Genomic DNA, 20,641 nt, shown 5'->3' with positions numbered 1-20,641 from the left:
TCATTCACATACATCCTTCACACTTACATTACATCCAAATGCAGAATGATAGAGATAAAACTTAAGCAGTTTGGATACACTGACAGGCAGGTAGTGGCATCATTTTATGCCAGGATCTTAAGCTTGATTGGCATTATGGGGATTTTGAGATTCGGCTTACAAATTCGGCTTAAAATCCTACCTTAAATAACCTTTGGGTAATTAACACAAGGAAAAGATTAGAAATCATTAAGAGACCTCTAGGGTACTGCAGGAAAACAAATATGACATTAACAGGGAAAATGATTGTTAAAACTTACGCACTTTGATCAAATGGGATGTAGTTCTTACAACTGGGAGTAAGTCTTCCATGTGGACTGTTGAGGGGTCATTCACACTGTACATATTTCGCCATTCAAATCACAATCACTTACCAAGCCATAAATTATGAACGATCCCTAAAAACTGGGAAAATATGTTATTTTATATTTGGCTTCAATAACAGTTCCTACTTCATGGGCGGATCCAGAATTTTGAGGGATGGGGTGTTTTAACTCAGCCAGCTGCTGTAGCTGTTAAAGTTAGCTCCACCTTAGACGTTGCATGTCATGACAAATACTGCCGGAGAGATTAATGTCATGTCTGATTGCATGATTTTCCATTACGGTACGTTACTGAAGAGACATTGTGGTAGATCTATAAAGTTTAATTAGTGACTGCTTGTGTGCCAGCTCTGCCATGCATCGCCTTCAGGTCAAAATATTGTATCAAGTAGCAGAGGCATCAATTGTGTTTGCCAAATGAAGATGCACCCTTTCATTTGACCAAAACTGAGGCACGCTGAACATTAGATTGTTATTAATTCGACATAACAACCGTCTTCTTTCCTTGTTTAGATTAGATCTGTTTTACATAACGTTACATCGCAAAGCCATGGATGCAATATGGTATTAGAACATTATACATCCTAATTTGCATTCAGTGACGTTGCAGTTGATCATTTCGTTCAGTTCTATTCCAGAAATAAAAACAAATGGTAAACAATGCAAAATCCACATGGTGATCATGTGTCAATCTAAATTTAGTAACGCCGTCAAACAGCTGTTTATCGGGTGTGCTGACAATATATGAGTTATTTTTTGACAAGTAACCACTGACACGAGATTTTAAGAAACTGATAAAGATGTGAGTGGAACGCTTTGTCTTCCACTTTATTTTAAGCGAAATTTTCCGCGCGATTAGCGCCGAACAATCACTGGGGAACAAGCAAATTTGCAATGGATTTGTGTCACATGATCGCTCTCTGAAACAGGAATTGTTATCTTATGGCTGAACTGTACCATACCGCTTGGCAAAGTAGTCCCGATTACAATCATATATAGTCTAATAATACATGATGCCATAATTGCGACAAATCCATGTACCAGAAGATATACAAACATATTTGACATCTGAAACATTTCAAGTTGAATTATTATTTGCTACGAGAAAAACTGCCCCTAGTCGCCACAGTTGACCTTTGTAAAGCTTGAATTTTGTGTATTCATGGGCGACAGACTATGGAGGCAGAAGAGGAGTCAATGTAAAATTTATTATTGCGTTTCTCTTCAATACCCTGGCCTAAGAAACAATTTTTCACCCATAAAATTTACGAATGGTCAGACAAGGCCTTTCTAATCGGCCTTAGCCTGTGTAATTTCTCCTTGTTTGTAGATGGAGTGTCCACACTTGGAAGAAAGCGCAAGAATAACCACAGCGCCCTCTGTGAAATGTGAAAATAATCCATCAGAATTTTCTTGTTCAGGTACGTTTTAATAATTTTTTATGAACTTCATGTCTTAACGGTTCGTATTGTTATGTGACTGAGGGAACAGTGTTTAATATGATGACAAACTTTGCTTGGTTTCAAGATGTCAATGAAACAAGGTCGGTTACAGTCGGAGTGCAAGGGCCATGTGCTTTGTGTACCGATTTTGTGATAGCTTTACAATTACATGCGTTGTCAATACGTATTAAAAAATTTAGTAGTTCCTCGCACTAATTATTTAATGCAATCCTCAACCAGAGTACACGCATTCCTGTTATTGGTTGGAAATCGGGTCAGATAATTGTATACATATTTCCGATCTGACAGCGACATCCGTCTGTCAAGTTCGCTCGCCTGTCTGTCATCTGGGTAGTGTATTCATACACTTCAGGCATAGTGAAATCTTTGTGGCGGACCACGATGACATCATGTGTAGAATTAGTCCAGTGACGCGATAACACCACATTCAGAAATATAAACGACCATGTAACAAGTTAATGAGAAAGGTGTTTCCGTACACAATCTGTACATAGTCCTGTAACGCCGGTGTCTCGTTTTTTTTCAAATATTTTGACTTTTTACTGTATCGACAAAACCGAGTGATTTGACGATTAAAAAGTTCTATGTATTGAAACTTTTGAACATAGATAGATGAGAAATTTTTTTTTCTGTATATTTACACTGTTGGCATATGTGTTACAAGTCAATATAAAATGCTTATGTTGTTAAACCTAATTAAGTCGTAAAACTACCCATGTTTAAACTGATTATGGTATATTCTGCACTGATTTAAAATTGATGCATAATTGTCTGTGTTTGACCACAATATGTGTGATTGACTGTCTCGTCTTGATTGCTTAGTGGTGGTTGGTAGTTGTTAACAGAGTTATGTCCCCTACATTGTGAACGCATAAATAGTTACTTCAAAGTATTGTTGTTGTACGTGTGTAGATTGGACAAGTGATGCTGTGCTGCATAAATATTCAGATAAGTCGGTATTTAGTTAGAAGGAATTCCATAAGTTAGAACACATTTTCTTGTTAAACTATGAGAATGGTACCTATGAACCTAATTGAATTGTTGAAAGTCTACATGGAGCATCCTACATCATGTCACTTATGTGATGCCATGGAAAGAAGAAATGTGATGGTGACATGTATTCCACTGATATCTGATTGAATAGGAAAGGAGAAAGAGTTTCAATTAAAGGTCACATGCAACCAAAACAACAAACATAATTGAAACACAATTATCATTTACTTATGACATATATTATACATTTGCTGATTATGAGAAAACCCCAAAACTATAAGGGTACAATCACAAATCAAAAGTGCAATATTTTATGCTTGGGTTTACTTCCCTTGACCATAGCACCCGGGAGACTGAATCTGGTCACACTGGGTGAGTGTGCATTCAAGTGTAATGAAGACTTTTCATTGGCTGGTTCATTGGCCGATACGCAGAAGGCTGATTGTGTGTATGTAGAGATGATCTGTTTGATTAGCAAATTACAGAAGTATATCTACAGATATTTCCGTTTTTCGGTTTGAAGTTGTGTTCTTATTTTTTGTTCAAGAGTTTCGCAATGTTTTGGATCTGGCTGTTATAAATATTTACTCATTAATGATCAGTGATCTCTCATATTTCCTGACCAGGTCAAATTGCTGTCTAAGATCACGTGGCTTTTTTAGAGAGTGGAGAAATTAGTAACCATTGTGTTGAAGTTCAGTTGTTCTTTTCCTTGTTTCCTTCATTTTGATGTGATTTTTTAGAGAGTGGAGAAATTAGTAACCATTATGTTGAAGTTCAGTTGTTCTTTTCCTTGTTTCCTTCATTTTGATGTGATTAAAGTTTCTGTTAAAACTTAAGCAAACATTGTGATTTTGTTGTGGTTTTGCCTTATAACTAAATCAAGCATTTACTCAGTTATAAGTAGTCTTTTTGCAGTGCGTATCGCAATATGATAATTCTCTTCCATACTCTCAGTTCAACTGAATCAAATACTCAGCTGGTGAACTACTGTGTTGAAAAGTGTAGTTTGTCCAAGGACAAGGTAGAACTTGAAACTGACAATATGATTTTGCACTGGGAAAATGGATGCATTTTGTATGCAGCCTACAGATATGATAACATGTCATGTGTACAAGTATCACACCTGCCTGTCTTTGTGATGGCATAATGTGACAGAAGCCGAATCAAGGTGCATGAGCTATAAATCAATGTATTCTGTTTATGGTGTATACCCTGATAGGTGTTAACTTCAAATTCATATTCATTGATTGAAGTTGTGTATTGCCTATTGCCATTAGCAGACAGGCAGGTACACACATAGGTGTCAATGAAACGGACATTGAGTATTGTCCTAATTTCCCCCAAGTTTGCCTTCCAAGAACCCATAGTTAAACTCGGATAAATCCCTTATGAGGAATGCCTTCTGGACATTGTTAAAATTTTATGTCGTTATCACTGATGGTGACAAAATGTCTTAACCACAGCATATTATTAAGTGTGGATAACCTTTAGATATTATGTTCAGGGCCCACTTGCACAGAGCAATTTTAGTTACAATCAGTCTTTTGCCCCTACAGTCAACTTTACAATCACCATACAATTTGCCCTATCTACTTGCACAAAGATGATCTAAGACGGCATGGATTTAAGATTGAACTCTTCAACGTTTGAGGTAGACATTACTTAAACTTGACTACTGTCTTCAGTTGTCTGCAAGAGCGCATAGCATGCTGCTCATATAAAAAGTCTAACTGGTTACGGCACACAACACAAAACCTCCTTCAATCGCACCTTGCATGATACAAAATTCCACAAATCTTCAATGGAAACGATTACGTGGAAGATAATTTATGGTTTTCTACATTCCAAGAATAGAAAAATGCATTAATAGATTTGAATCTAGATTTATTGACATAATTATTATGAAAATTAAAACATGAAGTTTAAACAAAATTTCCTTATGATAGCACCTAAATGCAACCCTATTTTGTTGATAATTTTTTCTTGTTGTGAAAATCCTCTTCACACAAATTTCAACTGATTCAGCAAGTGTATTTTTTCCAGGTTTTAGAATATTTTTTCTTCAATATTCCTATTGAAGTTTATTTCCATCCTGCCAATATCAAGCAGACTGTTTCAACCAACATGATCAAATGCCTCAAAGTTACCACACAGTTATGTTATTGTTAACCTTGACATGAAATGTACTTTGAATGCTGGCATATCTCAGGGCCAGTTTAAAGGGTGCTTTCACTCCAAAACACTTTAGTAATGACTGTGCACCTTATTTGTGACCATGTATGAAATTTCTTTCAGTGTGCCACACAGGGAAGAGTCCCTGGATCTGTCTTGCTTGTGGTGAAGTCAACTGTGGCAGGTATGTGATACATGAAGCATGAAGAACACCTGCCTTACAATGCAACATGTTTATTGGCTTTAGATTTCTCTTATCTCATAAGTATAGGAAAGACTTTTTCAGTTTGAGCCTGACATAATATTGCTTTATACAGATATATTTTAGCAGAAGAAATGGGTGGTGGGTTAGCATAATAGTTATGAAGTCTGCTCGTCATAATGAAGACCTGGGTCTGATCCCCCACAACGGGTTCAGTAAGCGAAGCCCATCTCTGGCCTTCCCCGCCGTGATATGGCTAGAATATTGCTAAAAGCAACATAAACTATACTCCTCTGTAAATATGGATTGGTTAGCAAGCAAAATGCTTATCTATACCACTCCGGTAACAGTGAACAATAAGAACATTTATCTTAAAGAAGGCCAAGAAAGTATGACATTTGAGTTAAAGGTGCCAACCTTAAAGATCACATATACTCAAGGGGGGTACAAATCCACAAATCATTGACATCATTATAAATGAAACCCCATTATTAAAACTACTCATTTCGACATTTAATTACCTTAAGACAACCTTTTTGACATCAGTGCATGATTCCCGTGAATGGAATTTCAACCAATCAGAGGGGTGCCTCTCCCTGACGCAGTAATATGAGGTATACCTGTGTGGGTTGCAGTTGTATTCATCTACATTTTTAAGGGTAGATTGTCTTGTTTATAGGTTTGTTTGAACCTGCAATTGTTTTGTAAAACGAAGGCTCTATGTTTTCACAATTTGCTGCCGTTTCGTCTTTTCCCCTGTTTTGGTTATTTTCCTAGAGACAACTTGTTTTCATAGACGATTTTGTCAAAATTGCTTGTCATGATGTTTGTAAATTGTTCTTATAGTTCAGTTACAGTGTCATGCAAAATATTTTGGTCATGATTCAGAAGCATGTTTACTACGAGTAGGATGTGGTTTTGATCTTTCAATTTGTGAAAACGACCATAATCTAATTGATTCTTAAACTGAAGACCATCATGCCACGATATTAAGAAATTATTGACAGTCTGAGTATAAATGCTGTTTAGGATTATTTTTACCGAGTTACAAAATCTAAACTACTTTGTACAGGTAATAAAATATATATTTGATTGATGGACAACAGGATTTAGCATGACATTGCTTGTAACATAACAATTTCACTCTTGGAAGTGAGGTATCAGTATTAATTTATTGTCACTTTGGTCACAACCTCACTGTCGAGGAAGAAATCGTTATATTACAAGTTGTGTCACGCAAATTCATTTTGGTCATCAATCATTTACTGCAACTATTAAGTAAACTAAAAGTGCTTTATGGTTCAACTTCTTTATTATACAAGGTCACAACGTTTCGAGACAGATTCTAGTCTCTTCTTCAGGTGAGGTGAGGATAAAACTAAAGTAGTATATATACACATAACAGTAGACCGATAACAATGGGTAACAAGATATACAGGTTTGTATTGATTGATGTACAGGCTTCGATCAACAGAGACGGAGGTGTTTACTTACCCAATGCATGGAACCACCTTATCCTCAGTGACTAATCTTTATCTAAACATCTTTACCTGTAACTCGTTAACCCAATCAACACAAGCCTGCACACCAATCAGTTGAAGCCTGTACATAAGTTGAAGCCTGTACATCAATCAATACAAACCTGTATATCTTGTTACCCATTGTTATCGGTCTACTGTTATGTGTATATATACTACAACCCTTTAGTTTTATCCTCACCTCACCTGAAGAAGAGACTAGAATCTGTCTCGAAACGTTGTGACCTTGTATAATAAAGAAGTTGAACCATAAAGCACTTTTAGTTTGATTCCTCCAACTTCTAAATGCCTTTGAAACAACTATTAAGTAGTTTTAAATTTTTTTAATTTGATGAAAATAAATCTAAGTAGCATCTTTTATCTTGGAAGTGAGGTAGTTTTTCGAACCACCCGATTTACTACATACATGCTTCCAAATGCTTGTTTCGCACTCACAGTAGTGAGTAGATTATTTACTTGTTTATGTACACAACCAAGACTACTGCTCATACTCTGGGCAGATGAATGTACCCACTGCGTATGCATATGAGCGCAGTGCAGCATAGATGTTGAAAAAACTCAAAATTAGTGAATCGTTTGAAATCTGATTTCATGGGCATTTTTTTCATCGCATTTTTTTTTTCATTTTTATAGGTTGAATTGGCATTTTTTATGATTTGTTTTGGTTAGCGCATACTGAAAGGTATCAGAATCTGCAAAGTAGTGTTTTACGTTGCATGTGACCTTTAAAACTGTATTTAAAAAACACTTTATATGTATAAAACAGTATTTAAGTTATGTCAGTTATTAAAATACTACTGTCACTGTGTGTCCACAAAACACTATCAAAGGTTACCACTGTTACTAGTATCCTAGCTTTATGTTGTTTTTTTCTTTGAAAGATAAAAGAAACATGCTTTTTGTTAAGTTTCTGTAATTATGTTTTTTTTTCCAGATATGTGAATGCTCATGCCAAGCAACACTTTGAAGATTCCAGCCTAACTTTTCCCAATCATGCAGTCTGCATGGACTGTCACAATCATATGGCATTCTGGTGAGAGACATGTTCCTTGTAAAGCTGTGATAAGTAATGTTCTCAAGAGTTTGTGAAAGCTGTCAATATCTTTTTGTTGGCAACTGATAACTCTTTTGGGTGTTTTCTTTAGAGATGGCCAGGGATTGGGATAATCATGACAGATAAATATACAAGTCAAGAGCACCATTTGTATTGTCTTATAATGCTATTGCAATCCAATTTTGATTTGATTGTGTTATACTGAGTAGCACAAGTGGGTTTTGTTGCAGATCTGTTTTATTTTCAGTTATGTCTGTGATGAGTTTGTGATCAACGACACAGAATCTGGACATCTGGAGAAACTCAGGAAACACTTAGAATCTCTTTCTAGATTAGCCTCTCAGTCTCAAAGGTAAATGGTCATTGGAATAGTTAATGTTCATATTATTGTCAATTTTAATTTCTCAATGTGTAGGGAAATTTTAACATTTTTTGCACAACCAGAAACTTGTGTCTCAAAAATCTAATAGTAAGAACTTTGAATCATACATCTTGTTTCTTCATAAAGTTGAAATTGTACTCCTGTGATTTGTACTACTGATACATGCGTTACAAGCACTTGTGAATGATGAATAAATGATTGTTATACTCATCAGGTCATTCTTGTTTCAGTGCTCAAAATTTCCGGAAAGAAATACGAAGGAGGGATTCAACAGGGTCAATAGAAAATGTCAGGAAAAAGGCGAAAAAGGTAAGATTTGTTTTGATGATTAATGTTGGTTATATATTTGTAGTTATGAACTTAATGTTATGGATAATTAAGCTGAAGTTTTTATCCAACGAACCGACATGATGTTTGTGCTTTGAATTTATATGTACCTATGTTTTATTTGCCATACTGTTTGGAACTAAAAGTAGTTAAACCATCTGATATTAACATGGCTTTTGTGACAGTAATTTGAATATCAGCTTTTAATTAGCATTTCTGTATCATGTTTTTTCATGAATATATTATATTTCAGGATGACAAGTCATCCCGACCAAGATCTTCAGGTTTACGAAACCTAGGAAACACATGCTTTATGAACGCTGTTTTACAGTCACTTAGGTAGGAGTCTAGTTAGTTTAAGATCACACTTGCTTTTCTGTAACCATGATAGTTGTGGACAGAAACTGCTGATCACAGAACAGAGATGACAGTTGTGTATTTTTGAGTCAGATTGTCAAATGTAATCAAAATGAGTTTATGCTGTATGTCTAAATGGAGAGTGTAATTATATATAGTTTTGCAGTAGCAATTATTGTAGAATGGGTTAATCATTTGATCCAAGTAAAAATAAGCGATTGTCAATTACTAATGAACTGCAGATCGATTAATCGGAAAGAAATGATTTAGTTTTATTCTGTCTTGTCGTGTTTTCTTTTATCTAGCAATATGGGTCCTGTTCTTGAAAGTGATCATAGTGCTATGGTGATTGTATTTGTTACACTTTGACATATACTTTGAGCTTTGAGCAATGGGGCCCTGGTTGCTATGGCTTGTTTACTTCGTAAATGGAAGCCGTGTACTACGCATGCCTTCCTGTCAGGCAGTGGCAATGTTAGATATATTTAGATTGGGGTGTCCCAAGAAGATCTCTACGTCATTGAAATACTCTGATTTGTAAACTGGAGTAAAGTGGTGAATACTGACTGATTGTGAGTGATAAAAACAAGATCTATGATTTTCCTGGAAAAGCTTTGGCAACATTTTAGTTTTTGAAGTTCTTTTGTCGAACAGGCCGTATGAGAATTAATTAATATTGATGAGCAAAAACTGGGCCAAACACATTCGTCCAATCATGCAGCCATACGTCACAATCCGACCTAGGTATTACAGGTTAGCCATTTTCTAATTGTCTGAAAGGGGAATTCCTTGAATTGATCTTTGGTATTTGCATACAGGCACATGACAAACTCCATGCACTCATCATGTTCCATCCGTTAAATTATGTAACCAGACTCCAAAACTAATACAGGTATTTCAGGTTAGCGATATATTTATATTTGTTATTGGCTGAAAGAAAATTCCTTGAGTGAGCATTTGCACACAAACACGTGACTTACGTGTGGCGGCTGAAATATTGAGTTTGTTTCGGTGTCATGACTGCTGTAGAACAACATGCCGATACAATGCTTAATTACAGTACTTCACAGAATAAATTTTTCTATTTCAACATTAAGAGAATGTCTTTTTTCACCCTTTAACAACAACACAAAACAGAAAGACAGATGTTTATTGATTTTGTTCATGATCCAATGATGCTGCAAGTGTCTGTAACTTATAGCGTTAACAATACAGTACAGTACAAACAATTATAATCGATTGATAATTGATCGGACAGAAGCGATTATTGTTATGACAATATGTAATGATAACCAACTCTAATATATAGGGAACAATGTGAAGTACTATTGAGCCAATTCTATGGCAGATTTTGTCCTTATAGTCTATGTTTTGTGTTTTCAGTAATATACAACAGTTTTGTGGGTATATAAAGCAGTTACCTTCTCTAGAAGACCAAGTATGTAAGAGAAAATACAACCATGCGAAGAAAACCCGTGAGACTGGAGAAAACATGTGAGTGTATGTGCATACAGGTTATAGTTAACCTTGGTTTGCCTGTTTGTTTTGAAACCTTTCATTATCCTTGAACATTATGATGGCATTTTATTATGCCTACAGATACCTGCTGAAGGAGCATATGGAAAAATACATAATTTTTCTGTATCCTGACTCATGCTTATTTTGCTTGTCTCTTCCCTTTATGAGAAGATACTGGGACTCTTGAAATCCCTTGAAGTTTGCTTCTAATTTAAGCAGACGTACAATACACTCAGCCATCGGCAGCCTTCCTTTCCTGCCATTACGGTCACATGACCAGCCATGCTTGCCACTCTCTTTCATCGCCCAATGAGGATGGTTGGAGACGCACTTGGGTCCTGATAAGGCGATAAGTTTTTACTGAAATTTCGATTCTGTAATCTAAATTATGTCAGATTTTGCTTTTTGGATTGTACTTACTGTTATATTTATGTAAAATTTATAATATTTCTTGTGTTTTGGACACATTTTTTGGTTTGGTCGAAGTTGATGAAATTGTGCTCTCAGTGTAAAATGCGTCTGTCAGTGGTTGATCTGCATGTGGTGTTTCCTTTATGCAAACCTATATGTTCTTCTACAGTTACAGTTTGCTGTGAACTTTGCAAGAAATTGCCTGATTCATAATTTGCATTGTCAACTGCCGCAATACAGAGCTGGGGACCATGTATTCAGTGGCGTCTGTACATCTATAAGTATGTATGTATGTCCTGATTCTTGTTAATGTGATACCTCATGAACTGCTGTGACCTTATGTTCAAGGTCACCTTGACACTTTGGCCACTTTTCAAACTCCTTAACATGATATCTCATGAACTATTGTATCTGATGTCATCAAATTTGGTGATAGTCTACATTGGGGGATTACTTTTAAGGTGATCATGACACGTTGAACATTTTTCAAACTTTTGTAAACTTCATGTCATAAAATGTTGCACCTAATACCATGATCGTGCACACTAATACTGACAGTGGATAGAATACTACCATGATTGTAACTACATTATGTGAAAGGTACTATTCTGTATGATCCAAGTATAACATCTATTAAATATGTTATCAGTATTTCATTGTGCTTTAGTGGCGGTGGACATTAGCTAGATCTCAGATGAGAACGTCGTCAGAACTGGAATCTTCTCAACCTAAAAAGTTGAAGTCGTCTTCATCAAAGACTGAGTCTTCAACTGCCAGACCTCTGCTGATACAACACTCCACAACTACTTCAAAGTCTTTCACTGATGAGATCGTCCCTCCTGACAAACGTCACATCTACAACGAACCTCCACTACCACTTTCCGGGGTACAGACTGTCAGCAGACAGGATCAACAAGTATCGTCTACTAGACCTTCAGTAACTATGCCATCTACTATGCTGCATCATTCAGAGAGTCTTCTATCTATGCAGACATTTACACCATCTACACTCAACACGTCAGATGCTTTAGTGAACCAACCACTGCTGCTTGCACCGCAGTCACTGGACACCGTCCTCTTCATGCAACAATTCACCACTTATGTGATGAATTTGATGGATTGCTGTTTTGAAGAGGAACGGAAATGCCAGTCAGCAAGTACAGTCACCCTGCGTGATGGTTCATTAGCTGCAATAGGTCTGTTGGATGAAATAAAGCATCGTATGCACGCTCCCATTCATGGAAATCATAACCATCGGCTGTATCATCACGTTGCAGTATGGATGCTGTTCCTTCCATAGACTCGCTGAGTGCTTGCACTCATACAGCATGCTGTAGCCGCAAGCATTCATTGTCTGCATCCCCTGTTTGTCGGAGATGCCATCATCGTTCGTCGTCTTCATCAGATTCAGACTTGCACCTACAAAGAGAAGGATAAGTGACTGGCTCAGTTTGATACAACCACTTGGCGTACCTTCTTCAGACTCAGCTGTTCCAGGGCTGTCAACAAGGCCAGCATTTTCAAGTTCAATAACCTGGAGAATGAGGGAGAAAGGATGATCCTCTCTGCGCTTAATACCCAGAAGAAGCATCAGCAATTATTTTCGGCGCATCTAGCCTTGACCTTTGGGACACCAACTGTCCTAAAGCACACTTCTGTATTACTCCAACAACTCAAAGTTCTCTGGGGTTCAGAGAGCGAGAATTAAGAAATTCAATGCTGGTGAAGGCAAGGGCTCTTTTCGTTGCTCAACTGGAGGAAACAGGTTCTCCCATGGAACAGGACACCCTGCCAGGAGTGCTAAAGGAGGAAAGTGCTGAAGATCAGGTTTGGAACAACTGGATCCTTCCACTCCCCAGCCGTCCCTGTACAACCTGTATGTGTGGATGGACATCTACAGCACTACTGGAGGAATTGGTGACTCCTCAATGACGATTACATCATGAGCATCCAATGACACGGCTACAAGATCCCACTACAGGCAACATCACCACTCACAATGAGACAAACTATCTGGTGCCATATCGTCTCTTCTGGAGAAAAGTGCTGTCGAAAAACTACACCTGGATCGACTAACAACAGGATTCTACTCTCCAATTTTTCTGGTACCCAAGAAAACTCCAAAGAAAAGTCCAATTCAGAATGTTCCATCTAACACAACTGTGGCATCTCATCCGCCCTGCAGATTATCTCGCAAGCATCAATCTACAAGATGCCTGCCTGCACATTCCGATACGTCCGGACTCCGGAATATACCTATGCTTCCTATTCAATGGTCAGCGCTACCAAGGGATGGTTCTACTGTTTGGAATATCTTCGGCGCTGCGGCTATTTATTCTGGTCACGAAACCAATAGCCACCTATCTACATTGGCGGGGACTTCCTTTTGCCTTTTATCTGGTTGATGGCGTTCAAGCGCATCAAAAGAGAAGTCAGCTCAGACTAGAGTTAGACTTCACCATCAGGCTGCTAACTCAACTCAGATGGCTGTGAATCTACTGAAGTCAGAATCAGAGCTGCAGCAAGATCTTCAATTTCACAGGATTCCATTCCACACTCTGTTCAACCGCATCGTCGTTCCAGAGGATCGGTGGGTCAAAATTCAATGATAGACCAAGCTGTACTCTGTTGGTTACCACTGTAACATTGGCAATGTTTACACGTTCTGCTGACATTAGTGCTTTATTTGACCAGACTAAGAATTGTGCAATTACACTGATTCCTGATTTCAACACAGTAGATCGGATTGTTTTCTAGGACAACTTAAAACTATATCTGTTATGGAGGACTCATTATTCAAATATCTGGGCAGGGACTTTGCTAGAGCCGGTCAACAACAACCATCTGTTTGTAGATGCATCACTACAAGGTTGGGGTCCTCACCTAAACGAGGTGGCAGCAGAAATCTAGATGAGCAAGGAATGCTTTAAGAAAATCAACCACCTGGAGATGAAAGCTGTAGGACATTGGTCAACAGCATTGAGGAGCAAACTACTGATGGGTTCATACTGACAATTCAACAGTAGCGTTCTGCGTAAACAAGCAAGGATTAACACAATCTCACTCACTACAGCTGACCTTTTAACCCTTCAACATCGTTGACGGCTTAAACCTCTCCAGTCAGACATTCAGATCCACACAAATAGACCTATTTGCCACAAAGTTCAACAGGCTGATACCAACTTTTGTATCACCAGTGCCTGATCTGTTACAGTGGGCAACAGATGCTCTTAGCATCTCGTGGGAAGGACTGAATGCTCATGCGTTCATCCTCCTCCTCCCCCCCCCCCCATTGCTACTAATGAAAGTCATGGGGAGAAAAAACACATGATGCTGATGCAGCTGATTTTGATCACACCAAACTAGCACACGGCAATCCTACATCATTCTAACTTCATGTGTGGATCATACCAAAGCCTGCTTGAAACATTGAGGATATTCTACTACAGCGGCGAAGACAGTCACTCTAGGTCTATCTAGATCTACCCACACATTATACAACAATACATGGATGCAGTTTGATACATATGGCAGAAAGAAAGGCTTTACTGTAATCAAGGCCGCACATCCTCAAATAGCAGACTACTTATGTCATCCACGACATACCAGAGCCCTGGAAGGTACCTGAAAGTACCTGAACTACTCACCTGACTATGCTCGTTCAAGCTGGAAGCCAACAATGCAGATTTAAGGCTCTAGCTTGGGACTTGAATGTCATACAACACCACCTCATGAGTGATATCTACAAGCCACTAGACTGGACATCACTCAAATTGTTGACACAGAAAACGCTGTTTCTACTCACCTTAGCTTGAGCGGCATGGATGTCGGAAATACATGCTCAGGACTTCAGTCACACAGGATTCGACTCCAGTCATTGTGAGTTTGTACATCTAGGATTGAGATGGGATTTTATTGCTAAAAATCAACTGCATAGACAACCGAACAGACAGTTCCACATCTTGGCATTATCTACAGTCCTCAGGCCATATAATAGACAAGATTTATCATTATGCTCAGTCAGTGGAAAATGTATCTCTAACGTATTAAGACAAAGAGATGTTTCAAGTGTCTGTTCATCCCAATTTCTACTGAGACATCTAAGGAAGAATCCCCCAACACTATCTCAATATGGATGAGAGCTGTATGCTGAGGGCCTACCAAGCAACAGGCTCTAGCCTCCTGGAGCCTCCAGTCCACATAAACTGAGAGCATGGGATTTGACACTCGCTCTACATGGAAACTACTCATTATCAGTTAAAATGGAGGTCTGCTTTTGGAAATTGAATGCGGTGCTTGCCAATCACTACCTACATCACCAAGGAGGACGTCACTGGCATTTCCCAGTTTTTTCCACTTGTTGTTGCACAACAACTAATGGTTCCACAAAGACGTTGAGTGTCACTCACCCTTTTATCATGTGACTTGTTGAGACTAAGATTCTCTACGCAGTATAATGGTTGAGAGTCCATGCACATGTCTTGAACAGGCTAATATGAATGATTGAGACCGTGTTCCTGTAATGTAGATACTTGTACATGAAGAAGGGTCGTGACTGGTCTTGATTAGAAATCTTGACAAACAGTTGCGTTAAACACTAGCAGCTAGGACACTAGTGGGGGTTTTCAAGTGTTCCACTATCTTCACATAGAGGGAGGAGGTAAGCAGAATAAGCTTGAGTCCATATAAGTGTAAAATATCATGATTGTATGACTTCATGAATATATATTCCAGACATGGATTAAGTGTGTCTAGTGTCTCTAACTTCCAGATAACTACTAAAGTACTAAATATTTCATGTTTAAATGTCAACTTTGTAGTGTTCATATTTTCTTTACTTTTTCAGCCTTCTGATTGAAGAACTGAGGAAAACGCTATGTGCTCTCTGGCAGGGCACTAAGGCTGCCATTTCCCCAGAATCACTCTTCACAGTCATCTGGAAGGTGGTTCCTCGGTTCAGGTACTTTACACTGCACTCACTAGTTTTCAGTTAGAATCTCTGCTTCATCAGCATGCCACAAATATTGTCTTGGCAGTTGGAAGTGTGGCATCTTGTGAAGTATGTTGTTATTGATGTTATTCAAGCTTTATGTTGGATCAGCTCTGTAAATCAGTGTCTACACAGATTCAGTAGAGAAGACTGTTGTACATACGTATAGGATTCCTGCTCAGAATTCAACCAGCCGAAGTGTTGTGAAAATGTAGATACTTCCTCTTTGTCTTTAGTTATCTTTGTCTTATTCTACATCATAATGAAAAACCGTCTTGCAGAAGCTCAGGCATACCAAAGAAAACCAGCAGAGAGCAAACTATGAGATTTGTACAGATACACACACAGATTACAAGCTAGGCGCAATCCCCTTAAAGTGTGTTTTGAAATGATTAAAAATCGCCACATTTTCAATTTCATCAAGCTCAGTAGATTCCACTATTGTCTTAGTTTGTTACAGGTTTTTTTTTTTTTTAATGTTTGGTTTCTTTGCTTTGGCTTTAAAAGAGGGTTTATTTATTTTTGTTGAAAGATTTTGAGGGGGCAGTTGAAAGTTTCGGATCGTATTGGCAGCTTACATCTTATATAGTTTTATGAAATCTGTTCAGGCTGTGGCATTACATTATTGGGACAAAACTATCAAAGACCATGTAAAGCCCATATAGACTTTTGCAATGAAAATGTCTTCTGCTTATAATCGTGTGTATTTTTTTTAGAGGCTATCAACAGCAGGATGCCCATGAGTTCATGAGGTACTTGTTGGACCGCCTTCATACGGAGCTGCTGCAACTCCTTCCGTACCCAAACAACAACAGCCCCTACATTGGGCCCAAGGGCAAGAGCACTATTGTCACAGCCATCTTTGGAGGGTTGCTGCAGAATGAGGTCAACTGTCTTATATGTGGGATGGAATCCAAAAAACATGACCCCTTTCTAGGTGAAGAATCGATCATCTTATAAAATCAATATGTTGATCATTTTTCTTGTATTGACATTATGGGACACTACAGCATGCATGACAAAGAAATCTTGCAAAATTCATTCCAGATGTATTTCGTTGCACACATTGTAACGGAAACTGAGACATACAGTCAGTGACTAGCCAGTAAGATATAATATCTGTCTCTTGAATGCATGTTTGTTATAAACTTGGTTTACTGTATAGTTTGAATCAGTATTTATTTACAAGTATTTGGTAGCTGGTAAATTGTGTGTGTGTACAAATTTTGACATTTCATTGTATTTCACTCTGTTCTAGACCTTTCCTTAGATATCCCATCACAGTTTTGTTCAAAAACAACAAAACCTAAAGAAGGAGAACCCACGTGTACATTGTCTGGTAAGAACACTATGTACATTCTGATATCATTTTGCTTCTCAGTAGAGTTGTAAACTCCATGCTGGCAGTTGACTTGAGTTAAAGATTAGGGTCAGTAATGATCCTAATAATATTTTCATCTTAACTGTTGGATCACCCACTGCAGTTTAAGGGTTGTTGTAGAATTTGTTATAGAATTGCTTGTTTTAGAATTTGATTGACAGACATGGGGACTTAGTTCACAGCCATGGCTTTCCTGATGGCCTTCCTAAAGATATCAATCTCCAGTTTATCCAGTCCATATGTTGTGTTAAGCAAACAAACCACTTATCATGTTTTTCACCAAACTTGTGACTTCATTGCCCATTTTAATATAACTGAAATACAGTATTAAACAGTTTGTAACCCATCTCAGCCACTGTGCACTGAGATACTTCAACAACCTTTAAAAGTTTACCTTGTTAATAAAAATTTCACAATTTGTGCCTCATGCTTCAAATGTATTATTGTAACCTCATGCAACCTCCATGCCATGAAAGGCGACTACGCTTGTTGTAAGAGTCGACTAGAGGGATTGGGTGGTCAGGTTCGCTGACTTGGTTGACACATGTCATCAGTTCCCAGTTGTGCAGATCGATGCTCATGTTGTTGATCACTGGAATGTCTGGTCCAGACTTGACTATTTACAGATCACTGCCATATAGCTATAATATTGCTGAGTGCGTAACTCACTCACTCACTCACTCACTCACTCACTCACTCACTCACTCACTCACTCACTCACTCACTCACTCACTCACTCACTCACTCATGCAACCTCCATATTTTCAAGTGTGTGCGGACATCAGTCCAGAGGTCACACAATAGCTGATGTTTTATCTCTTTTAATGTAAATGCTGTATTTATAGACTGCCTGTCCAGCTTCACCGATGTAGAGGAGCTAGAGGAGTCTGAACTGTACATGTGCAGTAACTGTAAAATGAAACAGAGGTCAACTAAGAAGTTCTGGATCCGCAGGTTGCCAAATGTCAGTATCCATTTATGCTGTCCTCGTTACTGCTTGAGGAGAAATAAGAAACAAAAAAGAGTACATCTGACATTCCTGTCAGCTTTGATCAGACTGCCTCCATAGATGGTGATTCTGAAAGTAAAGGTCGTACTTATGAACACAATCTAACGTTTATTGAAGATATGCAGTTAACCTTTCATTCAGCTAGGATCTACATTTTGTGCTTTTCCTGACAAAGTGATTGCCAAATGTGACAGTGTTGACTGTGGTAAAACCACTTTAAAGTATTTTGCAATTTGTAATTTTTTTTCATTTTTGAAGAGAAATGACTTGCTTGGTATGACTTTGCTTACCATAGCTGTTTGTAGGTTGTAAGGGATATGAGTTGATATGTACTAAACATTATGTATAGTGAAATGTAAGATGTATTACTAATGCTTCAAGGATATGCCATCAGTGTAGTACAAAGGCAGTATATAAATTGGTGTAAAGTCAATAAAGCATGCTCTGGTGCTTGAATAAGATGAAAATGGTGATAAACGTTTTTGGTGGTATGTGAAATTTCCCATTAAGCTCATTGAGTCACAAACTATGATACTGTGCAAAAAATGAAATTATTTATCATTTTTTAACTTTTATTTCACTGTCAGGTATATATGTGGAGGAATATTTATACTTTTAGGTATTATGTCTACATCTGAAGAGATTTAGGTGGAGCACGTACTGTCGAGTGAAGTTGGAGACGTATGTTGACTTCCCTCTCCGAGGACTTGACATGAACAAATACGTGTTGAACACACTGGTGAGTGTTGCCAGGCGTTTCAGCAGCAACAACGTCTGACAATGATGTTTGTGTTTGAGTAGAGAATCCTTGAATGGTTGATATGATGTAAGAACTACTCCCTTGTGAAGTTTAAATTGAATAACAAGTGTTCTGCTGAGGCAGTATTTTTGTGTAATTCTGGTCATCAGGCACGTTCATATTGCTTCCCATATTGTTTTAATTGTGACTCACATAAATGTCAGGAATATTGAAAGAAATTTTGAATAGAATTATTATGATGGAATACAAATGTAAGCCCATGTGGACAATAAACATTTAATGGCAAGATAGGTAACGACAGGAATAACTTGTATGCTCCCATTGTATTTTAACGGAACCCTCTGGTTTTCATTGTTTACATTATGTATTTATGTTGTGAATCAAAGTCAAAGCTCATTTTATGCATGAGATGTGGGTTCCTTGGTAATTTCAAAGTAGTCAGACTCTATTCCAGTCTACCCTGTTAGTATGAATCTGATATTAAAAGTAAGGTATGTAGATTTCATCAAAACCTTTTTAACACCTGTAACATTTTTTGAGGGGTGGAGTAAGTACAATGTCCATCTGTGCACATTTGTCTTTTCTGGAGCATAACTTTCAAAACCGTTCATTATTTCTTCACAAACATGGCACATTGATAGATCTTGTACTGTACTGGTTGTTTGAGATTTCTGAATAAAACATGTTTTGCGTTTCCATGGCAAGAGGTTTGACTTAGACTGAAATTGGTGTCAATTACTCTCTTTCTGGAGCAGAACTGTAAAACTGGTCAGTGTTTGTGCACCAAGCATGGCACATGGTGGTCTACTGGTGCCTTTTGGTAGTTTTGGATTTCTGAATAAAATATTTTTTGTGTTTCCTTGGCAACAATTTTACCTTCATCTGAATCAGGTGGTCGTGCTCCTTTCTGGAGCAGAACTTTGAAACCTTTCAGTTTATTGATCAATTATACATTTACTTCACTGTCAAAACAGTATGAACCATTCCAAATGTGTTGTATCAGGTGTATTACATACCATAGGTTTTGAAAATTACCCAATACTTTCATGTTGAATTGGAACTGCACTACATCTTGTTCAAATTCTAGGCAGACCAGTGCCTGACATATGTGAAACTTATTGTTGGAAAATGTTTGTTTTGCAGCATGAAACACGAGGTAGTTGTGCTGGAAGCAACATGTATGACTTAGCAGCAGTCATCGTACACCACGGGTCAGGGTGAGTTGGGAAATTTGCTGTATATGATCGTACATCCTTCCTGTAGTATTAACAGGTGGCAGCAATCTTCCGAAATAAAACAGTAAATGACTAAATTAGGTGGTCGTTCAGGAGAAAGCTAGATTTTTAATGTTTTATTTCCAACAATTTTGTGGGATGGTCATGTAAGATTTGTCTGACTGTTACAAATTCTCTTATTTTGGAATAGTACTTCCTAATCCCATAAGCTTCTTGTCTCCACCCCTGCAACCATACCCAAATTACCATATTTATACACTGTTTTCGGCGACCTTTTGTTGAAAATAAATATGATGGCTTTCTTTATATTTAACGATTTATGGGTTTATATCACATGAATTGTATCCCTTGTAGCCCTAGAGGCATTTAAAAGCATTGGTTTCATTTCTCGAACACTAGCTTGCAAGATGTCATTGCAGAGCGTGGTGCACACATTTACTGTTTAAATGTAGAGATGCATTTTGCTGTGATATCCCCCAAATAC

The 20,641-nt window shown here is 37.8% G+C and overlaps 1 protein-coding gene across 1 annotated transcript in view; it reads left to right on the top strand.

The window, feature by feature from the left end:
* Positions 1-1,506: 1,506 nt before the first annotated feature.
* The window catches only part of LOC137277156 (ubiquitin carboxyl-terminal hydrolase 3-like), a 30,504-nt gene continuing 11,369 nt past the window's right edge, over positions 1,507-20,641 (top strand). Inside the window, exons 1-14 of the mRNA XM_067808829.1 lie at positions 1,507-1,561; positions 1,693-1,783; positions 5,117-5,177; positions 7,668-7,766; positions 8,035-8,139; positions 8,400-8,478; positions 8,750-8,835; positions 10,237-10,347; positions 15,629-15,742; positions 16,489-16,709; positions 17,031-17,111; positions 17,999-18,117; positions 18,782-18,901; positions 20,066-20,139. Coding sequence (XP_067664930.1) covers positions 1,693-1,783; positions 5,117-5,177; positions 7,668-7,766; positions 8,035-8,139; positions 8,400-8,478; positions 8,750-8,835; positions 10,237-10,347; positions 15,629-15,742; positions 16,489-16,709; positions 17,031-17,111; positions 17,999-18,117; positions 18,782-18,901; positions 20,066-20,139 — 1,361 coding nt within the window. The 5' untranslated portion in view covers positions 1,507-1,561. The remainder of the gene's footprint in view (positions 1,562-1,692; positions 1,784-5,116; positions 5,178-7,667; positions 7,767-8,034; positions 8,140-8,399; positions 8,479-8,749; positions 8,836-10,236; positions 10,348-15,628; positions 15,743-16,488; positions 16,710-17,030; positions 17,112-17,998; positions 18,118-18,781; positions 18,902-20,065; positions 20,140-20,641) is intronic.

The sequence above is a fragment of the Haliotis asinina genome, chromosome 3 (genome assembly GCF_037392515.1).
Source record: "Haliotis asinina isolate JCU_RB_2024 chromosome 3, JCU_Hal_asi_v2, whole genome shotgun sequence".
Classification (NCBI taxonomy): domain Eukaryota; kingdom Metazoa; phylum Mollusca; class Gastropoda; order Lepetellida; family Haliotidae; genus Haliotis; species Haliotis asinina.
The sequence above is the reverse complement of the archived record's forward strand: the minus strand, read 5'-3'. Positions and strand labels throughout refer to the sequence as shown.